This window comes from Dipodomys spectabilis, unplaced genomic scaffold, assembly GCF_019054845.1.
Source record: "Dipodomys spectabilis isolate Male_0828 unplaced genomic scaffold, ASM1905484v1 ptg000018l, whole genome shotgun sequence".
In the NCBI taxonomy this organism is placed as follows: domain Eukaryota; kingdom Metazoa; phylum Chordata; class Mammalia; order Rodentia; family Heteromyidae; genus Dipodomys; species Dipodomys spectabilis.
The window spans coordinates 2,249,427-2,269,089 of NW_024870695.1; the positions used below are offsets into that span (position 1 = coordinate 2,249,427).

The 19,663-nt window shown below is 46.4% G+C and overlaps 1 protein-coding gene across 4 annotated transcripts in view; it reads right to left on the bottom strand.

Moving 5' to 3' along the window:
- The window catches only part of Dhrs7b (dehydrogenase/reductase 7B), a 41,799-nt gene extending 22,381 nt beyond the window's left edge, over positions 1-19,418 (bottom strand). The window contains exons 1-2 of one of the 4 annotated variants that reach the window (XM_042674040.1): positions 19,366-19,389; positions 15,433-15,486 (exon numbers count right to left, since the gene is read on the bottom strand). Coding sequence is in view for 1 of the 4 variants with exons in the window: in XM_042674039.1 (XP_042529973.1) it covers positions 19,366-19,385 (20 nt within the window). In the remaining 3 variants the exon portion in view is untranslated. Of the gene's footprint in view, positions 1-15,432; positions 15,487-18,883; positions 18,905-19,282; positions 19,322-19,365 lie in introns of those variants that run through there. The other 3 variants (XM_042674041.1, XM_042674039.1, XM_042674042.1) reach the window with 3 other exon arrangements.
- Between the last annotated feature and the right edge of the window lie 245 nt (positions 19,419-19,663).

A 19,663-nucleotide genomic window follows, 5' to 3' on the forward strand; every position in this document is an offset into this window, starting at 1 on the left:
CAGGACCACTGTGGAATGCTGTAACAATGTGCTATGGAGTGTATTTGGGGATGCCAGCCTGAGGACCCCTAGTTTAAAGAATGAGGTTGGTGTCAGGTAAAACCCTGGAAACTGGTCACCAGTGGCTCATGCCTGTCATCCTAGCTACTCAGGAGGCTGAGATCTGAGGATCATAGTTCAAAGCCAGCCCAGGCAGGAAACTCAGTGAGACTTTTTTTTTTTTAATCAGTCATGGGGCTTGAACTCAGGGCCTGGGCACTGTCCCTTAGCTCTTCAGCTCAAGGCAAGTGCTCTACCACTTGAGCCACAGTGCCACTTCCAGTTTTCTGGTGGTTAATTGGAGATAAGAAGCTCATGGACATTTCTGCCCAGGCTGGCTTTGAACCTTGATCCTCAGATCTCAGACTCCTAAGTAGCTAGTATAATAGGCATAAGCAACCAGAGCTCAGCTTCAGTGAGACTCTTATCACCAACAAACTACTCAAAAAAGCCAGAAGTGGCACTGTGGCTCAAGTGGTAGAGCACTCACCTTGAGCAAAAGTAGTTCAGGAACAATGCCCAGGCTTAGAGTTCAAGCCCCAGGACTGGCAAAAACAAAAACAAAAAACCCTGGAAGGAAGGCTCAAGATTACTTTCACATGAGGCAAGCTCTGCTCTACAGTAAAACACGAAGCCAGTGCTTTCCAACAACCTCTGTCGGAGAAGGAGGAGGGGGCTTAGCCTCAGCCCTGCCAAATGGCCTCCTGGAAGCATGGTGTCCAAGAGGAGGCAGAGTACTCAATGAGCTCCTCCTTGCTTTAGTCCAAAGTATCAGCTGTCAGAACTGGCACTATGAAAACATGGGTTTCAAATGTGCTTTTTAAAGTGACTTTAGAGACAGGCACTGGTACATCTGTAATCCTAGCTACTCAGGAGGCTGAGATCTGATTATCACAGTTCAAAGCGAGCCTGGGCAGGAAAATTTGTGACTCTTATCTCCAATAAACTACTCAGAAAAGGCTGGAAGTGGTGCTAAGAGTCAAACGGTAGCCGGGCACTGGTGGCTCACGCCTGTAATCCTAGATACTCAGGAGGCTGAGATCTGAGGATCTCGGTTCAAAGCCAGCCCGGGCAGGAGAGACCATGAGGCTCCTATCTCTAATAAACCACCAGAAAACCGGAAGTGACGCTATAGCTCAAGTGGTAGAGCGCTTGCCTTGAGCTGAAGAGCTGAGGGACAGCGCCCAGGCCCAGAGTTCAAGCCCCACGACCAACGACAAAAAAAAAAAGAAGAGTCAAATGGTAGAGCGCTAGCCTTGGGCACAATGTGAATTTCATGCTATTGAAGATGCTGAAACAATCTGGAAAACACACAAGCAGCCCAGACCTCTCTGAACAGAGGGGTGAAAAAGAAAAAGGACCTGATCAACATTGGTGAGCTGCGTTTAAGGCCACTGGTATGCACTTGCTCCATGTGGAATATAGGCAAATGTATCCTCTACCCATGACTAACTGTCCATGTCAATGAGGAATCACATGGGAAAGCACCCTTAATGTGTATATCCTGAATTCATGCTACTAACTTGTCTCAACTAAAAAAGTAAACTCCCACAGGATTTTAGAAGAATTTTTTTTTTTTGTCGGCCGTGGGGCTTGAACTCTGGGCCTGGGCGCTGTCCCTCAGCTCTTCAGCTCAAGGCGAGCGCTCTACCACTTGAGCTATAGCGCCACTTCCGGTTTTCTGGCAGTTTATTGGAGATAGGAGTCTCACGGTCTCTCCTGCCCGGGCTGGCTTTGAACCGCGATCCTCAGATCTCAGCCTCCTGAGTAGCTAGGATTACAGGCGTGAGCCACCAGCGTCCGGCTTTAGAAGAATTCTGAGCAGACAACCTGGAGACTTTCAGAGTATAAGTATGGTAGGAACACAAATTCTAAACCTAGTACAGTGACTCATGCCTATAATCCTAACTACTAGGAAGGTGGATATTGGGAGGACTGCAGTTTGAGGGCAGCCCAGGCCAGCAAAGAGCCCCACTCAACCAAATAAGAACCTGATATGGTAGTATACACCTGTCATTCTCATTACACAGGAAACATAAATAGGAGGATCACAGATCAAGTTATCTCAGGCATAAACATAAGACCTAATCTCAAAAATTACCTAAGCATGCTCACTAGACACTGTGTTGAAAGTGAACTATACAACTTGCAGGTGGAGACAGGAGGGAAAGACTGGGAGTGAGGGAAAGGATGATCCTGTATGAAAGGAAATGTACCTATTACCTGACTTATGTAACTGTAATCCCTCTGTACATCATCTTTATAACAACAATAAAGTAAAAAAAATTTACCTAAGCAAAACAGTCTAGAGATGTGGATCAAGTAGTACAGTGTCTCTAGCAAGCACAAGGCCTTGAGTTCAAACCCCAACCATACATACACATATACACACACACACACACCAACTCTATGACTTGGTCCAGGAGGGCACGCACTTGTTCACCTAAGTGTCCCAGGGTAGGATCCCTGTAAGGCAGTGAACAAGACATGCTTCCTGATTGCTGCTTGGCCTCAGGGGCATTCAGAGCCTTGACGAGACTAACAACAAACAAGGAAACACAAACAAAAATTATAATAATTGTGATGAGAGGGGCGGGGTCCTCAGCACCACATAAGCAGAAAAAGCCAGAAGTGGCGCTGTGGCTCAAGTGGTAGAATGCTAGCCTTGAGCTGAAAAGCTGAGGGACAGCATCCAGGCCCAGAGTTCAGGCCCCACGACCGACCCCCCCCCAAAAAAAATTGTGATGAAAGAAATCATCATTATCAAATAACCAGTCTAGGTGCTGGGAATGTGGCCTAGTGGTAAAGTTGTTGCCTAGCATGCATGAAGCCCTGGGTTCGATTCCTCAGTACCACATAAATAGAAAAAACTGGAAGTGGTACTGTGGCTAAAGTGGTAGAGTACTAGGGCTGGGAAGGTGGCTCAGTGGTGGAAGTGGCGCTGTGACTCAAGCGGTAGAGCACTTGCCTTAAGCTGAAGAGTGCAGGGACAGCGTTCAAGCCCCATGACCGACAAAAAAATAAAAATTAAAAAAATTAGACAACATCAGCAACAAGACAGACAAGGTGCCAATGTAAACCATGCTTAAAAGAAGTGGTCAGAGCTAGGAAGGTGGCTCAGTGTTAGAGTGCTTACCTTGTATGCATGAAGCTCTGAGTTGGATTCCTCAGTACCACATAAGCAGAAAATGCTGGAAGTGGCACGTGGCTCAAGTAGAGCACTGAAGAGCTGAGGGACAGTGCCCAGACCCAGAGTTCAGGCCCCATGACCAACCAAAAATAAAGAAGTGGCCAGAACCTAAACTAGAGTAACAGTAACTGGGTGCAAGGATGGGTTTCAAAAACAGGAAGGCTGGGAAGGTGACTCAGTGGTACAGCGCTTGCCTTGCATGCATGAGGCCCTGGGTTTGATTCCTCAGCACCACGTAAGCAGAAAAAAAAAACCCAAGCCGGGCACTGGTGGCTCACGCCTGTAATCCTAGCTACTCAGGAGGCTGAGATCTGAGGATCTCGGTTCAAAGCCAGCCCGGGCAGGAGAGACCGTGAGACTCTTATCTCCAATAAACCACCAGAAAACCAGAAGTGGCACTGTAGCTCAAGTGGTAGAGCGCTCGCCTTGAGCTGAAGAGCTGAGGGACAGCGCCCAGGCCCAGAGTTCAAGCCCCACGACCGGCAAAAAAAAAAACAAAACCCAGAAGTGGCACTGTGGCTTCAGTGGTAGTTTGTTAGCCTTGAGCTGAAGAGCTGAGGGACAGTGCCCAGGCCCAGAGTTCAATCCCCATAACCAAAAACAAAACAAAAAAAAAAGCCAAGAATGAAATATAGCAACTTATGACACCTGCACTAGAGACTAAACACAATTACACAATAGAGTGGCCATAGCAGATACTTGTTCAATATTTACTGAGCACCTACCATGTACCAGCTATTCCAGACTCAGGGCAAAAACAAAATAAATGAGTATGTTGGTATAATTTGTGGAGGGGAAGGGAAAAAACAAATCATTTAATTAGGGATACAGGTGGACCCATTGCAACAATGAGATGTACAAGTTATTATGTCGAAAAAGGAACTTTACAACTTTGGTTGGGGGTGAGGGGAGTCTGGGGGGGAGGGGGGAGCATGGGAAGGGATGGGAAGGGGAAACAAACAGGAGGCAACAATGCTTGATAAGAAATGTACTCGTTATCTTGCCCATGTAATTGTAACCCCTCTGTATGGTATTCTCACAATAAAAAATAAAAATAAAAATAAAAAATAAATAAAAAATAAAGGAGTAGACATGAAATAACAGGAGAGATAAGCAACAAAGACAAATAAAATGTCCATTTTAAATATAACCTGAAGGGCTTGGAGGGTGGCTCAGTGGTAGAGTGCTTGCCTTGCATGCCTGAGGCCCTGGGTTCGATTCCTCAGCACCATATAAGCAAAAAGAAAAAAGTCGGAAGTGGTACTGTGGCTCGAGGTAGAGCGCTAGCCTTGAGCTGAAGAGCTGAGGGACAGCACCCAGGCTCAGAGTTCAGGCCCAACAACTGGACTAAATAAATAAATAAATAGGTCTGGGAAGGTAGCTCAGTGGTAGAGCGCTTGCCTTGCATGCATGAGGCCCTGGGTTCGATTCCTCAGCACCACATAAGCAGAAGAAAAAAAAAAAGCCGGAAGTGGCGCTGTGACTCAAGTGGTAGAGTGCTAGCCTTGAGCTGAAGAGCTGAGGGACAGTACCCAGGCCCAGAGTTCAGGCCCCATGACCGGACCCAATAAATAAATAAATAAATAAATATAACCTGAAGACTGCAAGTAAGGGCAAAAGTTAAGCCAGCAGGGGAAGACCTGTAGGAAGTTCTAGCTGATGAATGTAATTCTGAGTCAGTATTTGTTTCAAATAGATCCCATTCATTTAAACATTATAGGGCTGGGAAGGTGGCTCAGTGCTAGAGTGCTTGCCTTGCATGCATGAGGCCCTGGGTTCGATTCTTCAGCACCACATAAGCAGAAAAAGCCGGAAGTGGGGCTGATGCTCAAGTGGTAGAGTGCTAGCCTTGAGCTGAAGAGCTGAGGGACAGCGCCCAGGCCCAGAGTTCAGGCCCCATGACTGACCAAAAATAAATAAATATTATATAGTATATAATTATATATTTATATTTCTTTCTTTTTGCCATCAGCCAACAAATATTGAGTACCCATTGAGGATGTGAAGCCAGGGCCACATTGTGAATAAACAAACTCTGCTGTTACAGGGTTTTGGGACTGTGACAGGGAAGAGCACGACTAGTAAACAAACGCTTGATTACCATGCAACAAGAACTACAAGATGGCCAGCCAATGCTATTTTAAGCATTTAGCAAACCTGGCTATTTGATTGCTCTTTCCTTCTACTAAAATACCCAGGAACCTGTTCACAGGGGTCTGCTGGAAGTGGGAGAAAGGAGGAAGTTCAGCATTAAACTTTACAATAGGCAGAATCAGGGAGATTTGCAGCAGGAACAGAAGCACAACAAAACCCCACAACTGACAAAAAAAAAAAAGGCTAGTGCTCTACCACTTTGAGCCACAGCTCCACTTGCCATTTTCTGGTGGTTAATTGAAGATAAAAGTCTCATGGCTTTTCTTCCCAAGGCTAGTTTTGAACAGCGATTCTCAGATCTCAGCCTCCTGAGTAGCTAAGATTACAGACATGAGCCACCAGCACCTAGCTATTTCTGGCTTTTTGCTGATTAACTGGAGGTAAGAGTCTCACAGATGGGCTGGGCAGGTGGCTCAGTGGTAGAGTGCTTGCCTTGGATGCATGAGGGCCCTGGGTTTAATTCCTCAGCACCACATAAGCAGAAAAGGCTGGAAGTGGCACCGTGGCTCAAGTGGTAGAGTGCTGTCCTTGAGCTGAAGAACTAAGGGACAGGCCCAGGCCCAGAGTTCAGGCCCCACAACTGACCCCCCCCCCAAAAAAAAAAAAGAATCTCATAGACTTTCCTTCCTGGGCAAGCTTTAAATCATGATTCTCAAATCTCAGCCTGCTGAATAGCTAGGACTACACGCACTGTGCCACTAACTGATTTATGCTGTTTTTGTGTCAATACTGAGTGCTTAAACTCTGGGCCTGTTTTTTGATTTGTCAATCCTGGGGCTTGAACTCAGGGCATGGACACTGTCCTTGATCTTCTTTTGCTCACCGCTAGTGCTCTACCACTTGAGCCACAGCTCCACTTCTGGCTTTTTCTGTGTATGTGGTACTGAGGAATCAAACCCAGGGCTTCATACATGTCAGTCAAACACTCTTATCACTGAGCCACCTTCCCAGCCCGATTTATTTTTTTGATTGTTATTTTCCTGCTGGTACTAGGGCTCAAACTCTAGGCCTTGTGCTTTCACCTGGCTTTTTTTTTTTTTTTTTTGGGGGGGGGGGGGGCCGGTCGTGGGGCCTGAACTCTGAGCCTGGGCGCTGTCCCTCAGCTCTTCAGCTCAAGGCTAGCACTCTGCCACTTGAGCAACAGTGCCACTTCTGGTTTTTTTTTTCTTTTTGCTTATGTGGTGCTGAGGAATCAAACCCAGGTCCTCCGGCATGCAAGGCAAGCACTCTACCACTGAGCCACCTTCCCAGCCCTTCACCTGGCTTTTTAACTCAAGGCTGGAGCTCTACCATTTGAGCCACATTTGGCACTTCCAGTTTTCTGGTAGGTAATTGGAAATAAGTATATTGCAGATTTGTCTGCCCAGGTTGGCTCTGAATCTAGATTCTCAGATCTCAATTTTCTGAGTGACTAAGATTATTTCCATGAGCCACTGGCACCTGGCTAATATGCTTTTTAAAATGAAGTTGGAAGCTGGGTATGGTAGCATACCTGGCAAGTCTAGCACTCAGGACTGAAAGGGCAGGAAGACCACAAGTTCAAATGCCAGCCTAGGCTAACTAAAAAGATGCTATTTAAAATATATAACAGTGGTCAGCAAAAAGACTCAGAACTGACAACTCAGAGTCAATATCCTATCTTTGTCCTGGCAGATTAACAAACCCATAACTCCATATTTACATTAAATATGCTGAGAATATTCAAGAATAGGAAATGATACTTTAAGAATGCTATAGGAAGCCGGGCGCTGGTGGCTCACGCCTGTAATCCTAGCTACTCAGGAGGCTGAGATCTGAGGATCGCGGTTCAAAGCCAGCCCAGGCAGGAGAGACCATGAGACTCTTATCTCTAATAAACCACCAGAAAACCGGAAGTGGCGCTGTAGCTCAAGTGGTAGAGCGCTCGCCTTGAGCTGAAGAGCTGAGGGACAGCGCCCAGGCCCAGAGTTCAAGCCCCACGACCGACAAAAATAAAAAAATAAAAAAAATAAAAAAAAAAAAAAGAGTGCTATAGGAAACCTACCTGCAATGATAAATATTTTAGTAAAAGGTAGAGGAGACAGGAACCAGTGGCTCACGCCTATAATCCTAGCTATTCAGGAGGCTGAAATCTGAGGATTACAGTCTGAAGCCAACCTGGGCCAATTAATCACCAAAAAATCTGGGAAGTGGAGCTTTAGCTCAAATGGTAGAGGACTAGCCTTGAGCAAAAAAGCTCAGGAACAATGTCCAGGCTCTGACTTCAAGCCCCAGTACTAGCACCAAAAAATTAAAATAGGGGGAAACCTGGGTCTATGGAGGCCAATGGCTGTCTGTTTGCTTTCCTGGTTCCTATTCAGCCTTTTTCCCTCACCTCTCCACCACGACCTTTCACACAGTTGCCTCCTCCTTAGATAAGGCAGTTCTCTGAGAAGAGAATGTGGCACACCTCCCTCCTCCCACACCTTTTCTGTGGAGAGAATCTTATACAGGTTTCTTGCATGAAACTGAACCATGAAGATAAACCACTCCAGTCCTCTTGGATAACAGAAAACCCGGGGCCAAGATGTGTTAATAAAACAGGCAAGCCAGGGGCTACTGGCTCACACCTGTAAATTCTAGCTACTCAGGAGGCTGAGATCTGAGGATCATGGTTCAAAGCCAGCCCAGGCTGAAAGGTCTGTGAGATTTTTATCTCCAATTAACCACCAGAAAACCAGAAGTGGTGCTGTGTGTGCATCAAGTGGTAGAGCATTCACCTTGAACTGAAAAGCTCAGGGATAGCACCCAGGCCCAGAGTTCAAGCCCCATTACCAACAAAAAAATAAAACAAGCCAACAATAAATAAAAATTAGAAAATAATGCCTATACTCTCTCAGTAACGAGTCCCTGCAGCTTCATTTCTGGGAAAGATTACTTAAACAAATAAAAGCCAAGTTACAATCCAGGAAGAATTAAATGTTGCTTCAAGTAGTCTCAGGGTTGGATTCTTGATTATTTTGGAATGCAATAAACTATATCTAAACAGTGGCAGATTTAGATACACAATCTGCCGCTGCCCACTGTCTCTCTCAATCTGCCTTACTGTAATTTATCTAGGACCATGTTTCACCCTGAATTCCAAGTTATTTTTGGAACTGAAAAACACAATTGTGAAATTTAACTGGGAAGTGCCCTTTACTCTGAAGCAGCACTTTAAAGAAAAAGTATATGATGATTCTACTTAAAATCTATACTATACTGACTTTAATGCCAGGAAATACACAGGAAAGCAGAGACCCACTTAATTGAAGGAACACATGATAACCTGAAATAGTGCTGCCATTGCCAACATCTACACTTATGTTTAAAAATAGCCTTACCTAGCCAGACACTGGTAGCTCATGCCTGCAATACTAGCTATTCAGGAAGCTGAGATCTGATCAGTTTGAAGCCAGCCTGAGCAGGTAAGTCCATAAGACTATTATCTCCAATAAAATACTCAGAAAAAGCTGGAAGTGGTGCTGTGACTCAAGTGGTAGAATGCTAGCCTTGAGCAAAAGACTCAGGAATAGCACCCAGGCCCAGAATTCAAGCCCCAGAACCAGCCAAAAAAAGGCAGGGAGGGGGCCAGGAATGTGGCTTGTGGTAAAGTGCTTGCCTAGCATGCATGAAGCCCTGGATTTGATTTCTCAGTACCACATAAACAGAAAAAGCTGGAAGTGGCGCTGTGGCTTAAGTGGTAGAGCATTAGCCTTGAGCACAGAGACTCAGGAGCACAGAGAGGCTCAGGGACAGCGCCCAGGCTGAGTTCAAGCCCCAGGACCAGAAGAAAAAAAAAGGAATCTCTGGATTTGTCTACCTGGACTGGCTTAGAACTTGGATCCTTATATATCAGCCTCCTGAGAAACTAGATGGTGGCATGAGCCACCATCACCCAGCTAGACTTTTTTTTTTGTCAGTTGTGGGGCTTGAACTCTGGGCCTGGATCCTGTTCCTCAGCTCTTCAACTCAAGGCTAGCGCTCTACTACTTGAGCCACAGCACCACTTACTTCCGGCTTTTTTTCTGCTTATGTGGTGCTGAGGAATCGAACCCAGGGCCTCACGCATGCAAGGCAAGCACTCTACCATTGAGCTTGCCTTCACCACATAAGCAGAAAAAAAAACAGAAGTAGCACTGTGGCTCAAGTGGTAGAGTGCTAGCCTTGAGCTGAAGAGCTGAGGGACAGCACCCAGGCCCAGAATTCAGGCCCCACAACCCGGGGGGGGGGGGGGGGGGAGCGCATTTGAGTCAGAAAAGGCAGGATCTGAGTGTCTTTTCTGTCATATGGAAAAATGCTGAAGGTTGTTGAGGTGGGATGATGGATATGTGGAGTTTTACTGTACTGTTCTTTTGTGTACCTCAGCCATTTCCATTTCTCATGTTCAATTTCACTCAAATGATGCTAGTGTCCATAATCAGCTCTATGAAATTTAGAACACTAAAAGGAACAAACTGACCAATGTCAAGTTACTATGACATCAATAGTGAGTAGCATGGTGGGTAGGGTCTTAAACAGGACTTTAGGTGGGACCTGAGACAGGTGACTACAGAGTATATCATCAGATTTCCACACTTCATTCAGTTCCTGATACATTTTATGCACCAGAGAGCTCAGAGTCACACTGCATCAATGTAGTCCAATCACTACCTGCTTCAGAAGCATGTTAAAATATAGATCCAGGACCCTACTCAGACTGAAGACCACTAATACAGAAGAGTTGAGATCTGGGAATCTGGCTCTCAAGGTCCTCCTCTGGTGGGCTTGATGAACACTAAACTTTGGAGACCCTGAATATCTCTGTAGCTATTAGCCAGGATGATCTGCTGACTTCCACCGACAGGATTTGACATTGCCTCTCTTCTAGCCTCAGTCAGGAGTCTGGTGGCAGCTCCCCCAGGCCTCCTACCTGCACCCCACCACTCCAAATGCTTGGAAACAACTGGGACCAATCTCACCAGGCCCTTACATCAGTCACTATTAGCAGACCAAAAATTTTAGGATATCTTCTGGCTCCTGAATCCCAAACCACTTTGTATATAACCTTTACTACCCCATCTCTCAACCCCGTTATTCTGAGCCCTTGTGGTCTATTCCCAGAAAGATCCTTTTCATTTTCAGCCTCTACTCAGAATGGTACCTTTACTCCTCTTGCTCCAACAATGCCTGGTGCTTCCTGAGGACAGGCTCTCCTGCAGTCCTGTGCAGTGGTGGCTGTGTACTCTCCACACCCCTACATGATGGCTCCTATAACCAGTCAGGCTCTACTGCCCACTACCCTTCATTCAAATCATGCATCTTCCCCCTGGCCACCCCCTTTGCCATCCATTATCTGGAGACTTTGAGTTCCTCTCTCCTGAACTTCCCCTGTTGTCATAATTCTTAGTAATTTGTATTGATATGGATACTTCTTCCAGTACCCTGCCCTCTCAGTTCCTTGACCTCCTGTCCCCTATCATCCTGTCTTGCATCATACTTCAGCCACTCACTACCATGCTCACTTATGATCTTATCATTACCAGAGACATTAATGAGGTGGCTAGTCATGAACATGGAATATCTCTTCATTTACTTCTTATCTCCAATGAACCGGCAAAAAGGCAGAAGTGGAGCTGTGGTTCAACTGGTGGAATGCCAACCTTAAGTTCAAACTCCAGTACCAGCACACACATACACGCCCGTGCACACAAAGGATGGGCACAAGTGGCTCATGCCTGTAATCCTAGCTACTTAGGAAGCTGAGATCTGAGGAGCACTGAGCCAGCCAAGGCAGAAAACTCTTATTTCCAATTAACCAGCAAAAAGCTGGACATAGGGGGCTGGGAAGGTGGCTCAGTGGTAGAGTGCTTGCCTTGCATGCATGAGGCCCTGGGTTCGATTCCTCAGCACCGCATAAGCAAAAAGAAAAAAGTCAGAAGTGGCACTGTGGCTCAAGTGGTAGAGCACTAGCCTTGAGCTGAAGAGCTGAGGGACAGCGCCCAGGCCCAGAGTTCAGGCCCCACAACCGGACCCAAAAAAAAAAAGCTGGACATAGAGCTGTGGCTCAAGTGGTAGAACGCTAGCCTTGAGCACAGAAGCTCAGGGACAGTACCCAAGCACTGAGTTAAAGCCTAGACTGATTTAAAAAAAAAAAAAAAAAAAAAAACTGGGCACCGGTGGCTCAAATCTGCCACCCTAGCTATTCAGGAGGCTGAGATCTAAGGGTCTCGGTTCAAAGGTAGCCTGAGAAGGAAAGGCTGTGAAATTCTTATCTCCAATAAGCCACCAGAAAACCAGAAGTGGCGCTGTAGCTCAAGTGGTAGAGAGCTAGCCTTGAGCTTAAGAGCCTAGGAACAGTGCTCAGGCCCAGAGTTCAAGCCCCATGACCGACCAAAAAAAAAAAAAAAAGGTATTATGAAGCCAGTTGTCTGTGGTTCATTCCTGTAATCCTAACTCCTCAGGAAGCTAGACTGAGATCTGAGGAACAAAGTTCAAGGCCAGTCCAGATAGGAAAGTCTGTGAGTCTCTTATCTCCAATTAACCTCCAACAGACTGAAAGAAGGTAGAGCACCAGTCTTGAGAGAATAAGCAAAGGGACAACTCTTGGATACAGAGTAGTGGCACAAAGCAAAAAAAAAAAAAAAAAGAAAAAAGATTTTAGCTATAGTTGAGATAACTGTCTTATATTCCCAATTTGCTGAGAATTGTCCTTATGAACAGTGTTGGAACTTGTTAAATACTTCTTCTACATCTATTAATATGATCATGTGAATTTTTTTCTCTAGCCTGTTGATATGATAAATTATGTCAATTTTTTTTTTTTTTTGGGTCTGGTCATGGGGCCTGAACTCTGGGTCTGAGTGCTGTCCCTCAGCTCTTCAGCTCAAGGCTAGCGCTCTACCACTTGAGCCACAGCGCCACTTCCGGCTTTTTTCTTTTTGCTTATGTGGTACTGAGGAATTGAACCCAGGGCCTCAGGCATGCAAGGAAGCACTCTACCACTGAGCCACCTTCCCAGCCCCAAATTATGTCAATTTTTTAAACAGCACTAGACTAAGAAATTCAAACCAGGAAGTAAGCTGAACAGAAATTCCCTACCTACCATCTTCTCCTCAGATGTTAAGTTATAATAACTATAGCTGGGCACCAGTGGCTCAAACCTGTAATCCTAGCTACTCAGAAGGCTGAGATCTGAGGATCACAGTTCAAAGCCAGCCTGGGCAGAAAAATCCATGAGACTCTACCAATTAACCTCCAGAAAACCTGAAGTGGCACTGTGGCTCAAGGTAGAGCACTTGCCTTGAGCTGAATAGCTAAGGGACAGTGCCCAGGGCCAGAGTTCAAGCCCCATGACCGACCAAAAAAAAAAAAAAAGGAAAAGAAAGAAAGCGGGGTGCCAGTGACTCACGCCTGTAATCCTAGCTACTCAGGAGGCTGAGATCTGAGGATCACGGTTCAAAGCCAGCACAGGCAAGGAAAGTCCATGAGACTCTTATCTCCAATAAACCACTAGAAAACCGGAAGTGGCACTATGGCTCAAGCAGTAGCGTGCTCTCCTTGAGCTGAAGAGCTGAGGGACAGCGCCCAAGCCCAGAGTTCAAGCTCCAAGATCAACCAAAAAAAGAACTATAAGAGGTAGAGACAAGGGCTGGGAAGTTGGCTCAGTGGTAGAGCGCTTGCCTTGCATGCATGAAGCCCTGGGTTCGATTCCTTAGCACCACATACGAAAAAAGAAAAAAGCCGGAAGTGGTGCTGTGACTCAAGTGGTAGAGCGCTAGCCTTGAGCTGAAGAGCTGAGGAACAGCGCCCAGGCCCAGAGTTCAGGCCCCATGACCGGACAAAAATTAAAAAAAATTAAAAAAATTAAAAAAAAAAGAGGTAGAGACAAAATTGGAGGGAATGCTGGCAAATGCATGTTCTGATATTTACACTAATAATACCTCTGTTTTGTTTGGGTAAGCCTAATATCACTTCTTCACGTTTGTACCAGGTCTAGGGCTTGAACTCTGGGCCTGTACACTGTCTCTGAGCTTTTATGCCCAAAGCTATGCTCTACAACTTGAGCCACAGCTCCACTCTGGCTTTTTGCTGTTTAATTGGAGATAAGAGCTTCATGAACTCCCTGCCCGGGTTGGCCTTGAACCACGGTCCTCAGATTCCAACCTTCTGACTAGCTAGGATTACAGGCATGAGCCACTTGTGCCCAGCTCATGTTTTCCATTATGTTTAATAACTAGGAGTGGCTAGACCACATGACCAAGTATAGCCCCCTCCCCCCCAGCTCAAATTCCAGATAAGAACTACCATTTTGACCATCTACTCCCATTTCCAGTGTGGGAAGCAGGATCTATTTTTCTCCCTTTCCTACTTTCCCTCCAGTACTAAATCTTTGCTAAACTTCTACCTTGGGAGACTCCCCATTTTGTGAAGCTCCTTCCTAAAAATGTTTTCCACTGTGGATTTCAAGTATCTGTGATTTGCAAGGAAACTGAGAAGTGAGGAGAATCCCCTTCTTCCTTGTTTGGCAATCCTACCTGGTAAATAGCACTCAATCCATATCTTGGGTCCCCACTGAAGAGCCAGATCTTTCCTACACAAACCTAATGAGACCATTCCCTCACTGAAAATCTCCTATGGCTTCCCACTCTCAGAAAAACCCAAGTCCTTGGCATGGCCCACCAGACCAATACCCCTGGCCTCTACTGTTAAGAGTCTCACAGTCCCAACCCTTTCTCCCTTCTCTGGGAGTTTAAGCTAAAGAGGGCAGAGATCATGCCCCTACTTTTTCACCACTGTAACCCTAGCACATGCTAAATAAAAAATACTGGCTGGGTGCCGGTGGCTCATGCCTGTGATCCTAGCTGCTCAGGAGGCTGAGATCTGAGAATCTCAGTTCAAAGCCAGCCCTGGCAGAAAAGGCTGTGAGAGACTTATTTCCAAAGAACTGCCAGTAAACCAGAAGTAGCACTGTGGATCAAAGTGGTAGAGAAGGGCTGGGAAGGTGGTTCCAGTGATAGAGCGCATGCCTTGCATGCCAGAGGCCCTGGGTTCAATTCCTTAGCACCACATAAGAAAAAAGAAAAAAGCCAGAAGTGGTGCTGTGGTTCAAGTGGTAGAGCGCTAGCCTTGAGCTGAAGAGCTGAGGGACAGTGCCCAGGCCCAGAGTTCAGGCCCCATGACTGGACCCAAAAAAAACAAAAAACAAAAAACAAAGTGGTAGAGCACTAGCCTTGAGCAAAACAGCCCAGGCCCTGAGTTCAAGCCCCACAGCTGAAAAACAAAACTAACCTCTGTAGCATCTTAAGTAGCAGGCAAGTGACATACTGAAGTACCACAGTGGAAGTAAAGAGTCTATACATGTTTGTATCCTTGGAAGCTAACAACAGGCTTGAAGCAGGGAAGGATGAAACAATGTTAAACCAGAGACACACATGATGAGATACAATATTGGCACTTGGCATTGAATTGACTGCCCACTGCAAATTACCACATGCTGATAAGGTCTCATACTTAGATATTTATCCCATTCCTATCCCCATATCCCATCCTGTGGGTACCAAGTAGTCTAGCCATATATTTGAAGACAGGAAACTGGGCTCTGACGCACAGCTAGAAAATAAGATGCAAACTATGGAGCTGATTGCATGTTCTGAAAAGCAAACTAGTCAAGGAGCAGTACAGGATTTTACCTCACCCAATTTCCCCACCCCCAGTCACTGTAATACAGTATAATACTCAAGCTCCTGCTTGTGTCAAGGTCTCAAGGCTTCCCACATGGCCACTGGTAGCTCTTTGCCCAATTAACTCCAAGACAGCCTTGTAACTCTTTGCCCAATTACTCCAAGACCGCTGGAGACAGCCTCTCCCTATTCCCTCCCCTATCACTGACCCCATCAAGTATCCTCATAGCACACTCTACAATCCTCCACACCACACATCACAATTGAAATTAATGTTTACCTTTGTGATCTATTTACAACTTGAGGACAATGGCTGTATCTCTTTTGGTCACTATTATTTCCCCAAAGAGCTAGCACATTGTAGGTACACAATAGGAATTCAATAAATACCTGTTAAATGAAGGAATGGTGGGCTGAAGTGTAGCTCAGTGGCAGTGCACTTGCCTGGGAAAAAGAGGTGGAGGAGGAGCAGGAGGAGGAAGAAGAGAAATGAACGTGATATGTAGGTAAGCACTGAGCTTGGGAGTGACATGAACCTGGCTCTGTTCTTTTATAGTTGTGTGCCTGTGCATAAAATTCTTACCATCTTGCAGGCCATTTATTCCTACATAAATAAATACAGTAGCTTACTGTCTTGAAAACCTATAATGAAGTTCTTTTTTTTTTTTGGTCATGTGGCTTGAACTTGGCCTGGGCACTATCCCTCAGCTCTTCAGCTCAAGGCGAGCCACAGTACTACTTCTGGTTTTCTGAGTGGTTTATTGGAGATAAGAGTCTCATGGATTTTCCTGCCCAAGCTGGCTTTGATCTGTGATCCTCAGATCTCAGCCTCCTGAGTAGCTAGGATTACAGACCTGAGCCACTGACTCCCGGCTATAATGAAGTTCTTAGCATAGCAAATCACAAATGCTCAATAAACTATTACATATATTAACATTTTGGGGGAGGGAGTGCTGGTCCTGAGGTTTACAATCAAGGCCTGGGTGCGGTCTCTGAGCTTTTTTTGCTCTACCACTTGAGCCACAGTTCCGCTTCCAGTTTGTTGGTGGTTAACTGGACGTAAGAGTGTGATGGACTTTCCTGCCTAAACTGGCTTTGAACCCCAATCCTCAAATCTCAGTAACTATGACTACACACATGAGCTATGTGTTCCTCGCATAGCTTTTCCCATCTAGGCTGTGTTTCCAAGCAGCCAGTTCCCTCTAGCCAGAGGGCCTAAGTGGATCAAATATTAACTCTTACAGGCTGAGTGGCCCTAATCTGAAAATCCAAGTGACCCACAAATCCAAACTTTTTATTTTTATCTTACTGGTATGGGGTTGCTTTCTCAGCTGACTACCACCTGAACCAGTATCTCTAATCTAGTTTGTTGCTGATTCATTGGAGATGCAATCTCTCAGAGTTTTCTGACCTGGCTGGTTTTGTACCATTATCTTCCAGGTCTTAACCTCCTGAGTAACTAGGATTACAGGTGTGAAGGTATGAGCCACCACACCTGGCTCTAATCTAGACCTTGAGGAGCAAAACTGACACTACCACAGTGAAAAATACACACCTGACTTGTATAAACAGCCACATAAAAATGAAGGTTCACTAAAAATACTTTGTAAAATTACTTTCAAGCTGGGCGCCGGTGGCTCATGCTTGTAATACTAGCTACTGAGGAGGCTGAGATCTGAGGATCACAGCTCAAAATCAGCCTGGGCAGGAAAGTCCATGAGACTCTTAGCTCCAATTAACCACCAGAAAATCTGAAGTGGAGCTGTGCCTCAAGTGGTAGAGCGCTAGCCTTGAGCTGAAGAGCTGAGGGATAGTGTCCAGGCCCAGAGTTCAAGCCCCACAACCAAAAAAAATTACTTTCAGGGACTGGGAATGTGGCTCAGTGGTAGAGTGCTTGCCTAGGATGTATGAAGTCCTGGGTTCGATTCCTCGGAACCACATACACAGAAAAAGCCAGAAGTGGCATTGTAGCTCAAGTGGCAGAGCACTAGCCTTGAGCAAAAAATGCTCACGGACAGAGCCTTGGCCCTGAGTTCAAGTCTCAGGACTGGCAAAATAAATAAATGCTTCTGATCTCTATTATTATGAAGCAGAGGACAGAAACATGGTAGGGAGGACATAAACAGCTCCCTTCCTGCAAACACTCTGTTACATGTTTGAGTAAAACAAATCCCTTTTTTTTTTTTGCCAGTCATGAGGCTTGAACTCTGGGCCCGGGCACTGTCCCTGAGCTGCTTTTGCTCAAGGCTAGCACTCTACTGCTTGAACCACAGTGCCACTTCTGGTTTTTCCAGTTTATGTGGTACTGAGGAATCAAATCCAGGGCTTCATGCATGCTAGGCAAGCACTCTACCACTAAGCCACATTCCCAGCCAAAGAAATCTTTTAAGAACAAAAAGGAATCTGTTGTTTTATCTAATCAGAAAATGCAGAAATGATGCAAGTTATGATTACTATGATTTCAATGAGATATTATCAACCTCACAGTCTTGCCTTCAGGCTGGCTTCTCTTCTGATGGTAAAATAGCCTCTAATAATAATGGGCTACCCATATTACTGAACTGAAGCCCTGAATTTCCCGCTAAATGGACAGGCATCTGTCTGCTCTAGAACAGTTGTGTACAAGTGACAGCCATCACTAGTGGACTAGAGCTGATGTAGTGTTTTTTCAATAAGTATGTTAGGCCATATTTCTTTTCCCAAGCTCCTTGGAACTGGCTTTGACATGCAACTTTGTAACACTTATCTCAATAGTCACTCACTGCTGAATATTTTGTACTACATAACTTTCAGTCAGCTATTAATCAAGCCTCACTACATTGCTTTTTTTTTTTTTTTTTTTTGCCAGTCCTGGGGCTTTAACTCTGGGCCTGGGTGCTATCTCCCTGGGCTCCTTTTATTCAAGGCTAGTGCTCTACCATCTGAGCCACGACGCTACTTCCAGATTTTTCTGTGATTAATTGGTGGTAAGAGTCTAATGGACTTTTCTGCCCAGGTTAGCTTTGAACCGCGATCCTCAGGTCGCAGCCCCCTTGGTAGCTAGGATTACAGGGTGAGCCACCAGTGCTCCGCTACCACGCTGCTTTTGAAGCTGTTGTAACGCCACTCTAGGGAAATCCCGGAGTAGTCACCCCTGACCAAATTCTAGCCATAGACTCTTCCATTTCCACTTGCTCCTAGCATAAGGCTCAGGATAAACACAAAAGCATTATCTAAGGACAAAATTGAGGGCCTCCATAGATGGATCAGGTTACAGCAAGACTCCATTTTTTTTTTTCATTTTTAAAAATTATCATATATGGTATCTCACTAGGTTGGCCTTGAGCTCCTGACTTCAAGTGACTCTCTTGTGTCGGCTCCCGGAGTTCAGAGTAACTAGGACTACTACAGATGTGTGCCAAACATGCCTGGGGGGGCAGGTTAGAGATGGAACCCCAGATTCACACACTAAGCTAATGTTCTACATTGAGGTACATCTTCAGACATCAGTCTTTTATTTATTTATTTTTTTTGGGGGGGGGGACCTGGGCGCTGTCCCTCAGCTCTTCAGCTAAAGGCTAACACTCTACCCCTGGAGCCACAGCGCCACTTCTGGTTCTCAGAATAAACTCAAATCACTATAGCAAATGCTTAAGAACCTAACAGAATCGTATCTCCTTTATATTCATCTACAGCTTTACGGGTGGGTGGATTATTTCGCAAAGTTGCCGCTGGGGGGGGGGGGGGGGAAACAGACGCTAAGGACTTAAGATATTTGCCCAAGTTGACAAGGGTTGGAGATTCAGTCAACTAACCATCAGTACCCTCCCCTGCCTTCCGAAAAACGGTATGGTCTTGGTACCTGTCACCAAGCTAAGGTGTGCCACGGGTCTCAGAGCCCCGGTCCGGGTCAGTCCACCCACACCTTCCCGCTCAGCTGCAGGCGGCTCCCGCGACGGAACTGAGGCCCGACCGGCGCGCGCGTGCGAACTTGGGGCGTCGCAGCCTCCGACAGGCACCGCCCAGCCTCGAGGGAGGGGGGTGGGGGAAAACCGCCGCACCGCCACTCGGGTTTCCAGCCACGACAGCGCAGGCCAGGAGGGCCTCGGCGCCCGAGCCGGCGCTCCGGCCTCCAGAGCTGGGCTCAGCCTCCTTCGAAGTGGGGGGGCGTCGCGGGGAACCGGAAGGCCCCCGAGGACGCAGCGGGCCCCGCGGGGTCCGCAGCCTGCGCTCAGCCTCCACGCCGCTTCCCGCCCCTCACCCGGGCAAGCCACGCCTCAAGTGAACCCTCAGCTCACAGTCTGACTCCGTCCCCCACACAAGGACGCCCCCCGCGGCCTCTACCTGGACTTGAAAGAAACCATGGTGGACCAACTTCATCCTCCCGCCTCGGAAGTGACGCGACCCAGCCGACTAGACTCCATCCAATCACAGGGCTCAATATGCGCATGCGCCTGTAGGTCGGGGCAAGAAAGACCTAGGAGACCCCTTTCAGGTTCCCAAGGGAAATTCAGGAGACAATGGATTGGGCTCCAGGGAATAGGTAAACAGACACATGCATACACACACACACACAGGATTTTATACACATATATGAGTATATATTGTTTTGGGGTTCTTTTTGTCTTGAACTCTGGGCCTG